A 19612-nucleotide genomic window follows, 5' to 3' on the forward strand; every position below is an offset into this window, starting at 1 on the left:
TGTCTTGGTTCATGATATGTGACGATTTCTATATAATTATATGATTAAGAATTCAAGATTTAGCTCTAAGATTGAGATGTCAGAAACGCCTTCGAGTTTTTGAAAGAAGTAAATCTTAAGATCTGCAAACAGTCATTAGGCATATGAATTAACTTAGATACAACTGATTTTATTAAGTAGAACAATCAATTCAGCGTGTAGAGTGTAAAATACAGATGATAAAAATTTCATTAGGCTATTACACTTTGGTTATATAACCATGCAGATACAACCGTTGCATGTTCATCCTTTTTTCATAAACACGTGATAATGCAAAGAGAAATTAAAAAGGATGATAAAATAAATAAATAAATGCTATAACCATGCGATGCAACTGTTGTACGTTCATTATTTTTTTCATAAACACCATTATGATTCAAATCATCTAAAAAAAACAAATTATCTTAGCTGCTAGCAAAGCGAATGGGCTCGAGAAAACAAGAAGAGACTAGAAACAGCTCTTGGGCACCCCAGGACCTCACCATCCTTATTTCCTCACTCGCTTGCTTTTAAAACTTAAAATAAACTATCGCATTAGAAAAAAGGAATACATTTCTAAACATCAGTACCATGTGGGAATTCTGAATATAAGAACATAGAAACAAAATGGGAGGAAGGGGAGGGAGGGGTGGTACTATCACAGGTCTTTAATATGAGCTAGGCAATTTATCCCGCTGCTAACTATCAGTATTATTTCTAAAGATGCTGCTCCATTTCCCAGACGAGAAATCAAACAACTTTGATTTAAAACAATGCGTTAAATTTCCAGAGGAAACTTCAAAGGTGGTGAAAAAGTTTTCGAAGAGCAATTCTCGTCGTCTTAACATAAGCTTGAATACAGCTCAAATTAGGTTATGAAAATAAAATACACATCGCAAAGAGGTATATAATACGTGCATGGAGTGTAGTTAGCAAGCACTCTCCCAATAATAATTAGAGCACAATCACTCCTTCCCTCTCTCCACACCCCATCAGATTAAAAAAAACACATGTAGCTTCTCAAAAGCTTGACGAAAAACTTTACTGTTCTCAGTGGAGCACGAATATGGCCGCCAGCATCACGAAAAGCAATAAGAGATTCAGCTGAATAGAAAAAAAATAATTCTTTTGGAAAAAAATATTTGAAAGCGAAAGGAAAGTCTCTAATTAGTGCCTCGCATTCCCCACTTGGATGAGAGAACGTTTCAAAAGAAGACTTCAGGGAGCACGGCTTTCCCGCCTGCACAGCAAAATAAAACCCCGAATGTAAGAAGCAAAGTTTACGAAGCCAGTCATAATCGAGGTAGACGCTGAAATTTCGGAATTGCGATAAACTGTGATTATGCACCTGGAGATTTATTAGTAGATACTGAACTTACGTTTACATTTTAATAAAAACTATGAAGAAATTCGCCATCGCCACAGGTGGAGGGGGGTGGCTGAGGGCACTGGGTAAACTTTTTTTGTGCTGATACATCCAGAATCCTTCAACACCCCACACCTTCCTCTCCTAATCCCAACCACCCCCCCCCCCCACCCCCTCTCTCACGGCGTAGTATCATGCTTATAATCGGACAGTGGGATATGAGAGATTACGAGTCATGTCTAAAACTCGACAATACACGTCAGCTGAAATTATAGCATTATAAGTGTTTTTTGCCGATGTGTACTTTTTTTTGCAATGTTATCACAGTTCTGATAGATCGGTTACATTACTTTTGGTTGTCCAAAGTTCAGCAATCGTTCTCGCCCTTTTCTTTTATTCTCACTCTTGTAACCATTAGATAGTTCGCAAGTGCTAAGGAGTCCAGTTTTACTCTCAAACAGAAACATATAAAGCTTTAGTCTTAGTTTTGGCTCTTTTATGAATTTGTTGACCTACTCATCACGTAGTTCCGAGCATAGTTAACGCTCGTATGTAAATAATGGCAAGTTTTGTTATGTTTTTTTTCTGACTATAGCTTATCGATAAAGTGAAAAACTAATCTACAAATCGTCCTAAACAAGAATGCCCACTTACCATCTTGTTCTCCACTGTATCAATTGTAAAATACATTTACTCCGATCCCTACAGAAAAAAGTTCACCGAGGTTGTAAGGTTGTTGCTTAAAACCGTTCACTCATAAAAATCTTATTCGCAATTCTCCCCATCGTCTGCTATACAATTCTCACGACGTTAGTTTGGAGACTTTGGCATTGAGTTAACTAATCATCCCTTCATTGAAAGTCCTTTAGCAAAATTGAGCTTCTTGTTCTCTTTCTTCGTACTTTTTTTTCAACTTTCACCATCAAATACCCTGGTTCATGATACGGTTACGACATTTATATTATATGACTAAATAGTCAAGATTGAGCTCTATGAGATGTCGGAGAAGCCTTCGAGTTTTATAAAGAAGTAAATTTTAATATCTGCAAATAGCCATTAGCTATATGTTTTACCTTAAGAGCGTGTCCACGAGAGCACCGGGCAATCGTGCAACATGCCATCTCATCGATTTCAATGAAAATAAGCTAGTTTAAAGGGTCTACCCAAAACTCAAAAAGAAAAACTGGTTTCTGTTTTGGTTTTTTCAGGGGGAGAGATAGAAACCCCCCACCCCCCGATTTTTCTTGGTTTTCACCAAGAAAATCCCTTCAAAATAGGTAAAAAGCTCTGAATGAAGCTCTCACTGCGATAGTATTTAATCAATTACTCTGAGATTTTGCATACATATTTTTACATCCTGAGTTAATGTCTGCCGCAAGTATCAGTCAAATTGACTGTCGGCTTGTCAATCAACAGAGGCAAATATACGACTGTGTTTTTAGAGTTTTTCGATTCATCCAAATATTTGACAACTTTGAGGTCAAATATCTCCCGTTGCCAGTAAGCTACAACACTAATCTTAATTATCCTTTATAACCCATTATTTCATCTCTGAAAACCATGAAAAAAATCATTGGGCACTAACGTATTTTCGTGGATACATTTTAAAATCTGCGACTGTGATAAGTTTCTCTCAATTACACCTGTAACGCAATTCTTGCTCTAAATAAACCTACATTTTTTAGCTCTTTATACAAGATGATTGATCAAGAGAGGTGAAAAATGTGAAAACATTCGAGATTTCTTGTATGAATGGAAAATTTCATGTTTAGAGAGATGCATGTAGGTGAAAAATCAATGGGAAAATCGTAGCGTTTCTTTCTTCAGTCGCTTATTACTTTGAAGATTTGCTAAAACCAGCAGATAAAGCTTTTGTATGGCACAAAACATTCATTTTTTATCATTATCATTGCTCATTTTAGGAGATTTTAAAGTCACATGTTGCATGTTGGTTGATATCACTACAAGTTCCAGTGTGCTACAACTTCGGCTTTTACAGACGAGAAATTCTGCGCTCTCTCTTGAGAGCAAATATCAATAGTTCTATCAGACTAAAAACTGTGCTTCTAGCCCCAACTTATATATACCAGTCCTTTCTCTTAACCTAATATTGATAAAGTTCGCAGGAAGATATATGTATGGACATAAACAAAACATCTTCACTAACATAAATTGGCTGTCGGAGACTTCAAAGTTCGTAGGGCCTATTTTATCACCTGGAATTAATCCTCTAGTGTTAAAGGTAGTTATACGGCAACGAGGGAAAAATCCCTGAATTTTGCTTTTAAGGTGTAATGAAGTACATATTTTGTCGAATACGAGTTGTAAATAAAGAACTTAAGCAAAACTACGCGGAAGAAACGCAGCATGAGTACCTACGAATATCAAAATGAATTTACTTTAGGTGTTGTAAAGCAACAATAGCTTGCTATTGTTACTTTACACAGCTGACTAGACTTTAAAGTTAACAAATCCTTTACAACTTACGATTCACTCCAATAATGATGAGCTAAATACCTTTACTTCCTTATTTAATTACATGTTGCAGTTCTCACAAATCTCCAGCCAGTTTTGATAAATTCAATTCCTCGCCATCTTTAAGGCCTCAGTTATTTTCTGTAGTGTATGGTGGGTTTAAAGGAGCGTTTACATGTTGCGTGTTTCCAAATCCAGAAATCTAGAATTCATTCGCCTTTCAGTATTTTAAGCTCTGCCCAAAAGAACGGTAAAGTTACGATATTATTGCCTACGAGACTTCACATATTTTTGTTCTTAAATTCTTTAATTGCGTGACAGTGAAGTCTTTGGTATTTGCCTATCAATAGTAATAGATTCAATTTCTCCACAAATTTGCCTTTGATTGCTATTCTTATGCGAAAGCTAGTTATCGTAGTGCTTTGAAGAGTGTTTGTGAGTTTCGTGCAATAAAGTTATGTTTGTCATTAAAGCCTATTTGTTTCCGTAAAATCCTGTTAGATATTATGCAAAAACAATAACATAGTGCGTTCTAGTCAAAAGAGAGTTTATGGTGTCCAGAATTCACGGCTGTCTGAGAAGGGCGGGATAGGCGCTATAAAAGGGTGTGCTTGACTGCAATTCGACATTGCTGTATTTTTTGGTTACAAAGAAATGTTGTACAAATGCAAAGAGGTTAATTAACAGCTCTGATAAATGCCAAATTAGAGACAGAAGGAGGACTTGGTTAGAATAGGGTTGGTATACTGGTCATATAGAATGGGTTATTTGATATGCATTATATGTATGGGTATACGTAATGTAAAATGTATACACGCAACTTGGAATATCTTCATAATTTGGCACAAGGGATAAACCATTCCCCACACCAAGCGAAAAGTCTTGGATTCAAGCCCTAGTACTAGCAATATTTTTTTTAATATATATTTTTCATTCTGTAATGACAGTGAAACAAAATTAAGTTGTTTGTTTATTTTATTATAATTTTTTTTTTCTCTAAGAGCACGGTGACGAATCATGCATTCTGATTGCTTCTTGGTGTCGTCCGCATTTTTTTTTTTTTTATCTCTACCCACGTGAGTCGTGGGTCGCCGAGTACATCCCTAGCTTCATTACTATTTTCATGAATATAACTTGTTTTTCCGGCTGGACATATTTTCAAGCAAAGTATTTTAAAGCAATTCAAGCCGGTTATTAACGTATTAATCGTTTTTTTTCTCTCTCTCAAATCACTTTGGATGCTAGCGACAACTTGAAAAATGAATTTGTCTTCGTAAACGTGATATTATAAAATTGGTTGAGACGCGGCCTAAAAACCGTTTCTAATTGGATTGAATCCTTCACCAACTCATAGAGTAAAAACTGTGAGGCATTTGTTTACAAAAGGCCACTTCCGAGTTCTCACGGTTCAGTGATCTGGTACCGAAATTACGGTGCAAGGACGAGACTAGGTGCGAAGTGGTTCGCGTCGGTACAACGAATAAAGAGTCGTGGTGGTGAAAATTAAAGAAAATTTTTGGTGTCATTATAGAACCGTAGCGAGGACTTACTGTACTTTGCGAAACGAAATTGTAGTTTGTGACACAACAAAGGCACGCGAGCTGTGGAATGTTGGGGAAGTGGTACTGGAAATTTGCCTTCACTTGTTTGCAATTTCTCCTCCAATAGTTTTCTTCGGTCTTTGGTAGGCTTGAGTCGATTGTGCTCGTAAAACTGGCATATTATGCTCCTAGCACTGCTCAAAATTTATGAAATTTTTGCCCGAGTTATGCTCGTTTCTCTAAATTATGCTCCTGGCATCAGAATTATGCTACTTGATTTTAAGCAAAATAAAGGCAGTGCACCGGGGTAAACACAAAACAAACAGGAACTGATTACTTATCTGGTGACTGCAGCCCATTATTTTAATAAACCAATTATCAAACATTGTGTCGTTGCACGTTTCCCCTAAATTTGTTCCTCAGAATCAATAAACATGCTGCTCATCATTTTTCAATCAATGGAGCTTCTTGAGTCAAAGTAAGGACGCAGAGTAAAACGCTTATCAGCGTTTATTGTACTGAAGCATAACACAAGCCCGAATATAATCTCCTGGAGCATGGTCTTGCGAATCGTTGAGAGAGGAGTTAATTAATGAGACATTGCCTGAAGAACTAAAAGAGTTCGACGAGGTGGACGCCATCTTTTATCTTGGATCTCAGACAACTCGCTAGAGAGTCGTACGAGTGGGGCCTGAAACCTGGAAACGTTACAACGACCGCAGTGAATTCACCGTAGGCGCAATTCATTATAAGCAACAACATTTTAGAAACATAATTCAGTCAAGAGAAATATATTCAATACAAAATTACGGAAATTGTTCACATCCTGGATTAAAAATGCAGATTATACCGGTAGTGCTTTTCTTTGAAAAAAGTTTAAAATTATGCTCGTTTTGCCAAATTATGCTAAAAATTATGCTGGCACAATCGACTCAAGCCTAGCCTTTAACACAGGAGGCAAGTTTGACCTGCTTCATTGCGGCTGCTTCTTGCATGAATCAAACAGAGCTGCGTTACTTTTTTCCCCTTTGCCGCCATCACTTCACGTAATGCCTCTCTCGCAAAAAGTTTTTTGTTTTTTTGCTCTTCCACTATCAGATTTTCAAGAGTTTTCGCTCGTTTCTCTACCACTGCATTTTATTTCTCATACCGATGAAAGCGACTTCGCACTTAGCCTCGTCCTCAGGCCGTAAATTCGGTACCAGAACGCTGAACGGCGAGAACTCAGAAGTGGGCTATTAAATTCATCGGTTGAATTTTCATTCATTCGATATCTGATCGAATTCTCTCAAACAATGTTTTCGTTGTAAAACGGTGAGCGGAGTCTTCAGTCCCAATAAAAATAGCTTTTAGTAAGTCTTTGTAAGTCTGTTGAAGTTGGTCATCTGGCTACCACGATAGTTTAATCTTAAGGTTTTTTTTTTTTTTTCCACAAGTGAAAGCCCATTAATAAGTTAAAAGATAACACGTACTGTATTAATATGAAGTAATGCATTGCGTGCTAAATTGTCGAGTCACGAAGGAGAATTGTAGAACAGACGATAACCGCTTGTACGACCGGGATTACACATGGATAAAAACATATTGGATGAATCATAGACGCCTCTAGTGAATATATAACTTTATGTCATTGATTTATTGTGGATGGATCGATTGAGGCAAGAGTCTTCGAGTGGGATCAAGAGTCTTCGAGTGAGATCAGGAGGAATGAACAGAATACCCTATGCTTTCGCAAGCATAATTCATGTTGTGATGTTCCTTCTTGGTAAGAACTATCAAACACCGATTAATGTTATCGTTATTTCGATTGACCCGACGTAGAGGTAACTATCAGTTTAAAGTTTGTTGAATACCATATGGTTTCGCAAGCATTTTTCATGTTGCGACGTTCCTACTTGGTAAGAATTATCTAACGCTGATTAATATTATCATTATTTCGATTGACCCGACGTAGAGGCAACTATCAGTTTAAAGTTTGTTAATCGTTTGTTGGAACGTCAAACGAAAAAACCGGGGTCCTTATTTTCTAATTTCCTCTGTTAAATTATGTCAAATACTGACAAAAACTACACTCTTAATTTGAAACTCCTTTAAGTACAAAATGAAATATGCAAATATGTAAGAAAATTTCTCTTTTTATAGATCAGTGCCGCCCTTAAATGTCAATTTATAACGAAAGGCAGAGTCAAAACATCTGAAAAACACCTTGAGTTTTTTGTGTTATGCTAACGACCAAAACGGACATGCTACCGAAGCAGAACTTGCAGTAGTTCAACACGTCAAAAACACCTCTACAAAGAAGATACAACGCTACCTAAATATCGTTTAGAAGTGTACTTAGTCGATCGCCTTTATTATTCCGCGAGAAGTGGGAGGGTCTTCGAAAAGGCGAGGCTACATTTCCTTAGCGATCGATTTGAACCACACGATTTTATTATTTTAGAAGCAATCGGTATAATTTTCGTTCGCTTTCCAAAACAAGGCACTGTAGGAAAGCACCGTGAACTGTGTCAACCAGATGTTGTCAATCAAGCGTCTAAATGTCAGCTAAAAAATATGCAACTTAGCAAAAGGTGCAGTCTAACGGTGCTTTGGGCCGAAAGGATTTCCTCATGATGATTACAAAAAAAAAAAAAAAGGCTTGGAAATAAGACTCATTTTTCTCACGGCAATAAACGCATCGAATAGGCTTTATGCTTAAACACGTGCTATCTAAATACGTGAGGCTTAGTTCGAAGCCAAAATGACGAGCATCTTGGATGTAAATAAAATTTGAAATCTGCGCAAACTATACGATCAAGGAATAAAAGGGGGTAAGTTTCTAAAGAAACTGTGGTGCTGCGTCGGTGGGAGAGTATAACAGGTAATTTAGTGTTAACAAATGAGTTGAAAACGTAACTTAGCCACCATAAATGGTAAAAAAGCTGACGTTTCGAGCGTTAGACCTTCGTCAGAGCGATTGGAGGAATTGTGGGTTTATATGCAGAAAGTGGAGTTACGCCATTGATTGGAATATGGTAACGAGAAAACAGGAATAAATTAGTTGAATGAAAAGCGCGAGTTGATTCCATGGGGATTAAGGGTGCCGATTTAGAAGATAAATTTTTGTTCTTGGGTTTTGCGGCTTTCCGAGCTGCCTACATGTAAGGAAAGGCCGCAGACTGCCACACGCTGTTTAGAATGATTAGGGAGATTAAAGTGTCTAGCGATTGGTTTGGATGCGTCCTTGTCATTTCTTTTCACGTCGCGAACGTGTTCTCGGAATCGGTCACATAGTCGTCTTCCTGTTTCGCCGATGTATAACTTATTGCAATAAGATCTTATAGCTAACAAAGAATTTATGGCCATTGCTAAAAATCTCACCATCACCACTCCTAGAACTTCGTGTATTTACTTTTTACCTAAAATCCACAAACCTAACAACCCAGGTCGACCCATCGTTTCTGCCTGCAGTTGTCCCACCGAACGTATTTCCAGCTATTTAGAAAAAAATATGGCACCTATTGTCAAAACTCTACTGTCTTACACTAAGGACAGCCAACACGCACTTGAAATTTTTCGTGACTTTAGTTTCCTCGGCCAAAACAAACTTATTTTCACTATGAATATAACAACTCTCTAAACTGTCATTCCCAATGACGAAGGTCTCCGGGCCCTCAAACATTTTTTCCATCATCCCACTGTTAAAGATTTCAACCTAGATCTGAAACACTACACCGTCTTGCCGAACCAGTACTCACACTTAATTGCTTTTCATTCGGTGGTAACTATTACAAACAAACTAATAACGTGGCTATGGGTACTAAAATGGGACCCAGCTACGCCAATCTTTTCGTAGGTTTTATCGAAAATCAATTTTTTAGTCAATACCACAGCCCAAAACCTGAACTCTACGGCCGTTACATTGACGATTGTATCGGCGCTACCTCCTCTACCAGAGAGGAGCTCACTAAATTTACAACCGCCGTCAATTCCTTTTATCCGGCTCTTAATATACCTGGGAAATTTCCGACACTTCTTTGGCTTTTCTAGACATCAAAATTTCAGTTGAAGGCAACGGTTTACGCACTAGTGTTTAGTTACTCTTTGTATTCATCTTCACATCCATCACACGTCAAGAACTCCATACGTTTATCACTGTTTCTCAGACCTCGTTGTTTATGCGGTGACGACTCTGATTTTTCGGAAAAATCAGAGGCAATATGCCAGTTTCTCGATAAACGTGGCTATCCTGTTTCTGTCGTTCAAGTGGTTTACCACCTTGCCCAACAAATTGATAGACAGTCAGCACTACAAACAGCTGAGAAGGAAAACACTGACAGCATTCCATGTACTCTCACATTTCACCCTCACAACCACGCAGTTTAATCTATCATTCTTAAAAGTTTTAAATTACTCCTAAACGATTTAGAGACTGGTACTATCTTTCCGCAACCCCCACTTATTTCATTCAAACGCGACAAAAACATTGGCAACTTTTTAGTCAGGAGTTCATTTAAAACCAGTGACCAATCTGGAACTTTCAAATGCGCTCGCTCACGATGAAAAACTTTTCCTTTCGTTCCTAACGTAGAGAAAATATCGGGAGCTAAGAGATCAATTAAGACCACTGATCACTTTACGTGTATAAACTTGCACTAATTGCAATAAGTTATACATCGGCGAAACAAGAAGACGATCAGGTGACGTGGAAAGAAATGACACGGACGCATCCAAACCAGTCACTAGACACTTTAATCTCCCTAATCATTCTAAACAGCATATGTCAGTCTCCGGCCTTTCTTTACATCAAGGCAGTTCGGAAAGCCGCGAAACACTAGAACAAAAATTTATCTTCCAAATCGGCACCCTTAATCTCCACGGAATCAACGAGCGCTTTTCATTCAATTAATTATTTCCTGTTTTCTCCTCACCATATTCCCACCAATGGCGTAGCTCCACTTTCTGCATATAAACCCACACACAACCCACAATTCCTCCAATCGCTCTGACGAAGGGCTAACGCTCGGCACGTCAGCTTTTTTAACATTTACGGTGGCTAATTTACGTTTTCAACTCATTTGTTAAAATTAAATTACCAGTTATAAGATCAATGCATCGGCTTTTTTTCACGTTATCAATCTGATGCTTTTTTTTTTTATTATGAAATTAGTCAAAAAAAACTACCATTCGAGGATATATGCTTGACTTGAAGCGGAAGTCTCGATAAAAACATTTTCAGATGTTACATTAATTCTAATGAATAAAAGAGGTAATTTCTAGCCAAGAATAACAACAATGTGAAAACACGTATATCAAACCGAGATCACAGGCTTCACGATACTTTAGCGTAGCTCCAAATAAAATCTCTCAGACTAACAACTCGTTCCACCGCTACAGCAGTATATAACATTTGTTGTTTCTACATGGTTTGCCAGCTGTTTGCTTTATAAGCCGATTATTTGTCATTTTTTGTGTAATTTGGTTTTTCCTATATAATAATTTCGCTATTCCTGTTATATTTTTTGCGTTCGAGAGAACGTTTACTCTCCGTGTGGCTTCTTTCTGGATGCTGTGCACTTTCATGGATTGGGTGCTATCTCAGTGGACTGGCTGACCACTAACCTCGATTTAATGCGAAAGCTTTGAATCCTGCGTGCTGGCTAGATGAAGCCCTTGCCATCTGGATGCCATGGGACGATATGTAGATAAATTGTTACCAGTTGACCATTCGAAATGACCATTGGATCGGACCATTCGAAATGATAGATAGATCGGAACTGTGTGCCACGCAACCATCAGATATTCGTAGGTTTGAACACACCGCTAGATCGATGGTTCTTTAGTAGGCAATGATTATTACTAGTTGTTATTGGCATCCTTTCCATTTAAGGTAACATTTTTTTCCTTTCCTATCCTGCAGTTGTTCAAAGCAGCTGGGCAATGGTAGAACGAAGTAAGTTCCTCGCTATCAGCTAGCTTGAGCAAAGTAAAAAAGAGATGAATGAATAAGATAAATCTCAAGTGGGTTAAAGGACTGTTAACTGGTCAATTCATTTCACTTTGTCCAATAGCTAAGTGTTCATTTACTTTATTTCGCTGCAATGTTTATTTTCCTGCAGATCATGAGTGTGTAACTGCTCCGTTCTTGAAGCAGAGTGAATGTACTGGTTCCAACTGCATAGGACTTCTTAAGAGTAGATGGCACAGGATAAAATGCTTTCCGTTCTCCACCAGCGGTAGCAAAGGTCTATGCTCTAATTGGTGCCATGAAGTAGGGACATCGACTCAGCCTTGCTTTAATGCGCTTCATAAATTTTCTTCAGATCAAATCTATTTCAACAACGGCGACGAAAAACTCAAATTTGAAGTAGTACACTGCAGATCTTTCGAGTTTAAAATCAGGTTAAAATCGATGGATCCCAGTAAGTATTTTACTACACTTTTTCTGTTTGATCCTTTCTACTTTGTTGTTTTAATTCTTCTTCTTTTTCTTCTCCTTGTTATTATTATTATTATTGTTATCTTTATTATTATAATTGTTGTCATCATTATTATTATTACTATTACTATTATAATTTTTTTGAGATATAACTCTTCTATAATTTTTTTCAAATTGGGATGCCAAGGGAAGAGAAAGCCAAAAAAATAATTCCAGGCCTTAATTCCGTTCACCTTTAGCATAACTATAACTGTTTAGCGATACCAGTTATGAACCGTGTTTTTGCAACACCTTATCAATCAGAAAAGACAGGAAGACTGCAAGTTTATGGTAGGCGTTAAATTTTGCTTACAATGTTGGCTTTTGCCCAGTGTCTATTATATGCTTATATGAACCGGAAGTTTTTGATCCCGGATGTTCTCTAGGAACTAAGGGATGTCCAAACCATCATGGCGTCCACTGATGATCACATGTAGCATGTCTGTTTTCAACTGTTTATTAAATCGATGTTAATCTTGTACATCCTGTGCTAAAGTATATTCAAAACCTCACATCTGTAAGCTGCTCAGAATTCTACAGCCAAACAGTGTAATTTTCAATTGAGCAGACGTAGTCAAACCCCTTTAAAATTCCTAATATAAAGTACGAATACCACTTAGCGTCAGTCCTTTTGCTTGATATAATTTTGATTCTACGCTTTTTATCGCCTTAGCTTTTATTGCAAACACAACTGAAGGAAAAAACATTGCAACTCAACCAAACATCAATTTAACCATCAAGTATGCAAAACAGCTGTTTAGAACTTCAATCCAAAGCATTTGGTCCGACGATTCACGCACATATTCATCAAAGGATAAAAAACTGGAGGATACTGCCTTTACTGCGTACATCTTTGAAGAAATGATATTAAGAACTGCCAGAAAGCGGCTGCACGTTACAAATCCCGAATTCATTGATGTCGATGAAGATCTGAGTAAGTGCAAAATAGTCTTCCCTCTTTTTTTCCGAAATGAGCTTCATCATGTACGAGTTCAGGCAAGTGATACTTGTACGGTAAGAGCCAGCACCACTATCCTTAACATCAGCTAAAAAGAAGGAAAAATTCTGATATTTCTTCGTCTGCAGTATCAGAAGCATGAACTGTGGCTTGCAATTCTATAATCTGGGAATAACTGCACGCAAAATCATAAGTTGGGGGAAATGCAACTGAATAAATTCTAGTCATGCGGGTCATTGCACGTACTGAGCACTCACATGCCGTTGTACTCTGTAGGCAAGTGACGCTGTAGCATTCGCATCACATATTTTTCTTTTTTATCAATATAGACTTTCGAGTTAGACGCAATGCCCTCCAGAGAGGAGATGACTTTCTGTTTAATGGAAGCAGTCGGGGGAACTTTATTAAGATTCCCTTTGCTAATCCGGATAGAGGTAAAAACCCTTCCTTGTTTTTAGTCAATTTATTTCAAGGCAATTGCCCATAATTTCTTGGTCAATTCCTCAGTGGAGATGGCATCATTCCGACGTGCAATACCAGATTTGCAATATGCACTAGTGTGCACTTAATACAGTGAGTTCTTGTTTTCTTTTTCCCTTTTTCCCTCCATCTTAATCCAAATCGGTTTCTGTCTGAAATTTCGCAAGGCTCTTTCTTTTCCTTTCTTTTCTCTTTTTTGAATACGAAGAAACTTTATGCTTTTTGAAAAATTTTGAGTAATGCACTTTTTCATGATTCAGCTGTCTGTAATGACATTGGTGCCCAGAGCATAGGCCATGGTCGTTTTTCAAAAAAAAATTACATCTTTGGCAAACAAAATGAATACATTTCACCTCCCTTTTAAACAGATTCCACAGTACTTGGGATCGAATACAACAAACTTTCTAAGCTTTTATTAAACTATCCAGACGACACCGAGAGAGACAACAAAACAAAGTATGTATATTTTATCTTGATAACTGTAAATGGAATAGTAAAAAGCATTTTACTGTTTTTTGATCATTCAATCTGTTTTATTTCAGGATACTGGACAGCGTAATTATGTCCGCCGTAATAGACCCTCCGCCCAAGGTTCTGCCGGAAAACGTCACATTGGTTTTTAAGAACATGCAGGTATGTACGCTACTCTTTCGTTATGTTTACTCTTTTTTTAATTGAATCGGCGTTTTCTTGTTTGTTTGTTTTTTTTTTGTTTGTTTCATGAAAGGGAAACACCAATAGTCCATTCATTCCTTATTTGGGTGACTATGTTGTCATCTTTTTCCTCAGTTGAAACTAAGTTTTGATGACTGGCTCATAATTAGAAAACTGCTCGAGACTTGATTAATAAATGAGCATTACATCCTATAAGGCTCCCTGCAATTTTTTAAATTCGTCAACCTGAAGCCGCCATAGAGGGGAGTGGGGGGGAGGGGGAAGGGAGGGAGGGGACTATCAGACACTGGCAGCCCTCCTCGATTTTACATCGAAGACTTCAGGAATTCGAATTGAAAAACAAATTAACAAATTCTTTTTTGCTGAATAAAAAATTTAGACCTCATTAATGGAGTGCTCTCAGAGACCTTAATGTTTAGAATTACCTTTTAACTTGGAGGGTAACATTAACATTCTATCTCTATGACGCCTTACCAGTCAGCTACTAGTAAGGTATCACCGAGGCGAGCGCTGAAGTCTCGCTATATTAATCTTTCAATCACAACACTTGATTCCTTTTTCCCTTAGGTGAATCGCAAAAAAAGAACATGTGTATTCTGGAGCTTCTCTGAAGAAAAGTAAGCATCTCAGTAACATAAACTATAAACAACGTGAATTCTTCCGGTTTTCTTATCTGAAAGGAAGCGACAAGTATAAGAAATCACTTTAAAGCAATTAGTAGAGTGAATTTAATTCTTTTCAGGTGGAGGGGGGAGGGGGTTTCCAATGGAATGAGTTATTTTAACTCCTTTCTCCTTGTTTGATTCTTTTTTAAAGCTTTGGGAGTTGGTCAAGTGAAGGATGTCAAACAAAGATGATATCTAATCACTATACTGAATGTGTTTGCAATCATCTAACCCACTTCGCTGTGCTCATGGAATTCACCGACAATGCTGACGAAGGAAAGGTGAATATTTTTTTCTCCTCTACAAAAAAAAAGTCATGCGGATTTAAAAAAGTACACAGTGGCATTAAAACTATCGCATTTATTTCTATTTATTTTTATTTATTAATAAAAACATTTCCTTTGATACAGATAAAATAATTATGACCTTTACAGTTTTTCAATCAGGATAAAACTCGTTCGTCAGGTGAGCATGACAAAATACTGACATTCGTCACTCGAGTAGGGATGGCTTTATCTCTCACCGGAGTCATACTCACAATTATCAGCTATCTTCAGCTCACGTAAGTACGCTAAATTAACACTGATATCTTACTGAATTGTGGAAAATTAGCTATAAGGAAAATGAGTCATCAGATCAGTTCTGGATCGATGCCAGCACGGACCGCTTGTAGCTGAAAAAGAAATCAAACGTTCTGAGATGATCTTTCTAATTTAATTTAATTTATTTAGCTTCGCCTAATTATCTTAGGCGGGGAGACCACTACAGCTTTAGCCAATTACAGTGGACCCCGCGTTAACAATGACGAGGCCAGACCCACCAATTCCCAGTAAACAGGCCAGACCACATCACAGTAATCTCGTGAGTGGGTTCTTTAACGTCCCCTGCCTAACCAAATTGACTAATTAATAGAAGCAGGAGACGGGACCTACGGTTTATTCGTCTTTATCCGAGAAGACTAGAATGTCTATCCATTTCTTGACATCATAGAATGGTAGCACATTCTCCTCAGTTATTTTAAGACCTTGAGTGTTGGTCTGGCCAGGGACCATTTTCTTAAAAAATGATATCTCACCAAGGAGTGAAAATATCTTCAAATTAACGTTAGTGTATAATAGAAACTGTCCAGTCAGTATTCTTTTATCCATTCGTTATTCACTAATTAATTCATGTAAAAAATGTATTCTGTCAGCGGATTTATTCATTCATTTGGTGGATCATTTGCAATTGTCTTTTTGATGTTTTTTTTACAATTCATTGACCTTAGTTCTGTTTTTGTCTGACTTCTAAATCAATTTCATTTAGTTGCTGTTTATTGGCTTGTTGTAGAGATAGAAATTCACCTTTGTGTCACATACGGGTTAGTCTGACTTCCTGCATTGGAGCAGGCCATATCATCTTTTTCGCTGGGATCGACTCCACTGCAAACCAGGTGACTTTTTGTACTCCTACTTTCGTGTTGGTCATTTAATGTTACTGTTCTTGTGCTTGTTTGTTTGTTTGTTTTTTTAATTTGGTCCAGCTTCTTAACAATAAAGACTGACTGATCTATCAAGTGATTCTTTTCTCTTGTTTTTTTGTTTGTTTGTTTGTTTGTTTTGCATGTTTTTATATTGTAGTTTTGCCTTGTTCTTTCTGTTTACGTTGGTTTTTCTTTCTTTCTGTTTTTCTGGATTATTATTTCGGCAAATGCCACTTGTCGGGCACATTATTACATTTTTACCAATTACCTATTCCTTGCAGGCTACTTGTGTAGCTGTGGCAGCTCTTATGCAGTATTTCCTGATGGCCAGTTTTTGCTGGATGCTTGTCGAGGGGATTTATATCTACTTATTTGTTGTAAAGGTTTACAACATTACCGATAAAATGCATCGTTATCATGGCTTTTGCTGGGGTGAGGAGCATCGTCAAGAAATGGGAAAAATGGGACAGGACTTGAACAAATACTTGAGGAAATGTCTCGATTCTGATTTGGCAAAAATTAAACCGAACAAAAATATTTTTAAAAGGACTTTATTTGTTAATTTTTTAAATGAACACGCGCTTTTTTCGGAAACCGTTGGATCGTCTTCAGGTGTACCTGAGTTAATCCTAAAATATTTCTAGTGCTCATTAGAGCTAGTTATAGTTGCAGATATAGTTGGCTGAAATCACGCAGTATGGCTAATTAGCAGTGTTTTAATAATTTCATACCCACAATCAAAAGGTTTCAAGAGTTAAAAACATTAAAAAATCACATGGGAAATTCATATAACAGCACAACAACTTACGGTCAGTGGTATATTAAAACCATTAACTTCTACAGTTATCAGCTCTGGCAAATGTAATAACACTATAACTCGATTGTTTTCGCTGTAATGTCTTACTTAAACTAGCAGCCTTTCATCATTACTTTCCTCAGGACTGCCTGCAATCATAGTTGCTGTATCTCTGGTAATCGCTGCAGGAAATGATGGAATCGAAACTTTTGTCAATGATGAAAAGTAAGTTTGAAAGTTTGTTTATTTTATTGACTGTATACAAAATGGTCGAAGCCCAGGGAATGCTAGGACTTAATAACAGAAACCTGCAGCCTCAATAACTGGCCTCCCCCCTCCCACACACCCACTAGGCACCGCCTCATTTCAAGTTGTGGATCTCTCCATGTATAAGAGTAGGAGAGGGAGAGTTTTAAACCAGTATCCAAGATAGGGTCTTTTCGTAATTTGCAGAGTCATATAAAGGCAACATGCTGCATTAAAAATGGATTTTGATTTGACATTCTGTTAAGAAAAGCCTTTAAATGCTGCCGTTAATGTAGAAAAAATATATTAAAAGTCTGTTTGTGCCTTTTATTTTTCTAATTCTAAGCTGCTGGATGTCCTCCTCTAACGATGTCATCTGGATATTTGTTTCCTTTGTTGGATTCGTCTCAATCGTAAGTGGCAACAGTTTGAATTTCTTCAATGGATATGAGTTTAATCATCTAAAGATATTTGTTTCAAAGTTGATTATAACAGCATCTCGACAATCATTTTCTGTTCTTCTTCTTCTGAATAGGAATGAGTCTGTGACTCTTTGAAAGACCTCTTTAAAAAATTACAACATAAGCTAGTGCAGCAAAAGTATCCGATATTTCATTTTTTCTCTTTTCATATCCTCCATCTTCTTTTGTTTTCCCTTTTAATCCCTGAAGATTAACATGACGATCCTCGTGCGAGTTATAAAGGAAGTAACAACAATCCAACAGGTGAAGGATAGCCCGACTGAGCAGATCAGGTGGGCTAATAATAGTTACTTCTCCCGCCTCTTGAATGCTTCCAATCAACAAACAATCTCGCATCATAGCTTGTTACAAAGAAAAACTGGCCTGGAATTGATGGGCTTTGAATGACGCCCTAGCACATAAAATATAGCGCGTTTTCGCTGGACGACCTTCAAACTGCTTCTTTTGTCACTCTCGAGATTATATCGCGACTATTCATTGCCTTCAATTTAACCTAAGAGTTTTCAATTTTTCTTTATATCGATTTCAGATGAACGCTTTTGTTTTCCAAGTGACTATTCATTTGGTCTCTTACAGGCTTGGTGTCCGTGCATGCGTGGTGTTAGCTCCATTGCTGGGTGTCACGTGGCTGATTGGCTTCCTTGTGCCGTTACACATCGCCTTCTCCTACATTTTTGTAATCCTCAATTCCACTCAGGTAAAGTCATCTAAAACCTTAAGGGTTTGTTCAAGCATTTGGCTGCTCATGGGTAGATATAAGAACGTACGTATAACGTGATAAGCGTCAGGAATACTGAAAAGCGTCTCCATATCCAAGAATAATTCAGATTCACTTTCACATACCAGATCCGCGACCCTCCGTAAAGAAGCCGACTGGAGATCATTTAAACCTTCCTTTTTCCCTTGCATTTTCATCTTCAAAGCCTTAGCTCGGCTTAGTTATGATACTGGAGTCACCATGAATCGATTACATCTGACGAATAGAATTGTATTCGGGAAAATAAGCCTCAGATAAGTAAACGATCATAGCTGATAAGGAAAGGAGACCTTCAGCTGAGTTGTTCTAAGAGACACAACCCTGCATTCACGACAAAAAAAAAACAAACAAACAAACAAAAATTTAAAAAAAAGTGGAAAGCTTCTCTTATTTCTGCATCTATTTGCTCGTTTGTTTACCCATTAACCAATGAAGTTATATCTACATTTTTTAAAAGGGATTATTCATTTTCTTCTTTCACTGCTTGGGAAATAGTGAGGTAAATATGAATTTTGAGTCCCCGTATTTCATATCAAGAAAAGCTGGTTACATATAATGAGTGTCTGTTATTTGACTTCTAATTCCTATCTAGATAAGGGGGCGTTTTAAAAGAAGAGTCCAAAAAATCCACCCAAGTGCATTTAATCAAAGGCCAGGTGACGACAGAGGAAACTCTCAAGCCCGTCAAAGTCACAGTGATACTGGGATTCCTGTGCAGGATCAAGAGTAATCAATAGACTTTGAACTTTTGTCTTGCCAATGGAATGGGAAAATACTAAATGCATTTATAACCAGCTTCACTTATGTTGCTCAGGCTGTAGCTGATTCAAGTTAATTCAAGTTGTATTTATGCTTTTTTTAGTAATTTTTTCTTAGCCCCAGGCTTAGCTAGGTTGATGATATTTAGCCACACTTACCTGGCATCGTTGGCATCATATGGAATAATTATTTGCATTAAAATCAAATTGCCCGAGAATACCAGTTTATATACTGATTACGAGTTTGATATACTGATTAATCATTTAACCGGTAATCAGGTCTGAACCGTAGAAATCAATTTTGCTGCGATTAACATTTGTTAAGTATACAAATAAAGTTCGTAGTATATAACAGTTAACTGTATAATGAAGACTTTACTAAACTACAACATACCTAAGGACCGATTATCGTTTATCGTTAGGGAAAGGAGGGGCTTGGGTTACGGGAGGGGGGGGGCGGGGTGTGTTGGATG

General features: G+C 37.4%; 2 protein-coding genes across 2 annotated transcripts; both read left to right on the top strand.

Annotated features, from left to right (window-relative positions):
• Positions 1–6928: 6928 nt before the first annotated feature.
• Positions 6929–12678, top strand: LOC136280831 (uncharacterized). Its single transcript, XM_066166553.1, has 5 exons — positions 6929–7165; positions 11303–11335; positions 11502–11804; positions 12534–12635; positions 12674–12678. Exons 1-5 carry the CDS (start codon positions 7045–7047, stop codon positions 12676–12678), a joined length of 564 nt encoding a protein of 187 aa, XP_066022650.1. The 5' UTR covers positions 6929–7044.
• A 994-nt stretch (positions 12679–13672) lies between these two features.
• Positions 13673–19376, top strand: LOC131786486 (adhesion G-protein coupled receptor D1-like). The gene is made up of 13 exons (XM_066167803.1): positions 13673–13754; positions 13841–13931; positions 14541–14590; positions 14790–14919; positions 15085–15200; positions 15968–16070; positions 16382–16532; positions 17040–17121; positions 17489–17555; positions 17814–17896; positions 18201–18321; positions 18839–18880; positions 18974–19376. The coding sequence occupies exons 2-13, from the start codon at positions 13860–13862 to the stop codon at positions 19109–19111; spliced, it is 1155 nt and encodes a 384-aa protein (XP_066023900.1). The 5' UTR covers positions 13673–13754; positions 13841–13859; the 3' UTR covers positions 19112–19376.
• Positions 19377–19612: the final 236 nt, after the last annotated feature.

Source organism: Pocillopora verrucosa, chromosome 5, assembly GCF_036669915.1.
Source record: "Pocillopora verrucosa isolate sample1 chromosome 5, ASM3666991v2, whole genome shotgun sequence".
In the NCBI taxonomy this organism is placed as follows: Eukaryota; Metazoa; Cnidaria; class Anthozoa; order Scleractinia; family Pocilloporidae; genus Pocillopora; species Pocillopora verrucosa.

Coding starts and splice junctions, on each gene's coding strand:
- LOC136280831 (XM_066166553.1), top strand. CDS start 7,045: ATGGATCGATTGAGGCAAGAGTCTTCGAGTGGGATCAAGAGTCTTCGA. Junction 7,166..11,302: donor TGTTGTGATGTTCCTTCTTG/GTAAGAACTATC, acceptor CCTATCCTGCAG/TTGTTCAAAGCAGCTGGGCA. Junction 11,336..11,501: donor CTGGGCAATGGTAGAACGAA/GTAAGTTCCTCG, acceptor ATTTTCCTGCAG/ATCATGAGTGTGTAACTGCT.
- LOC131786486 (XM_066167803.1), top strand. CDS start 13,860: ATGTCCGCCGTAATAGACCCTCCGCCCAAGGTTCTGCCGGAAAACGTC. Junction 14,591..14,789: donor TGGAGCTTCTCTGAAGAAAA/GTAAGCATCTCA, acceptor TCTTTTTTAAAG/CTTTGGGAGTTGGTCAAGTG. Junction 16,533..17,039: donor TTATCATGGCTTTTGCTGGG/GTGAGGAGCATC, acceptor TACTTTCCTCAG/GACTGCCTGCAATCATAGTT.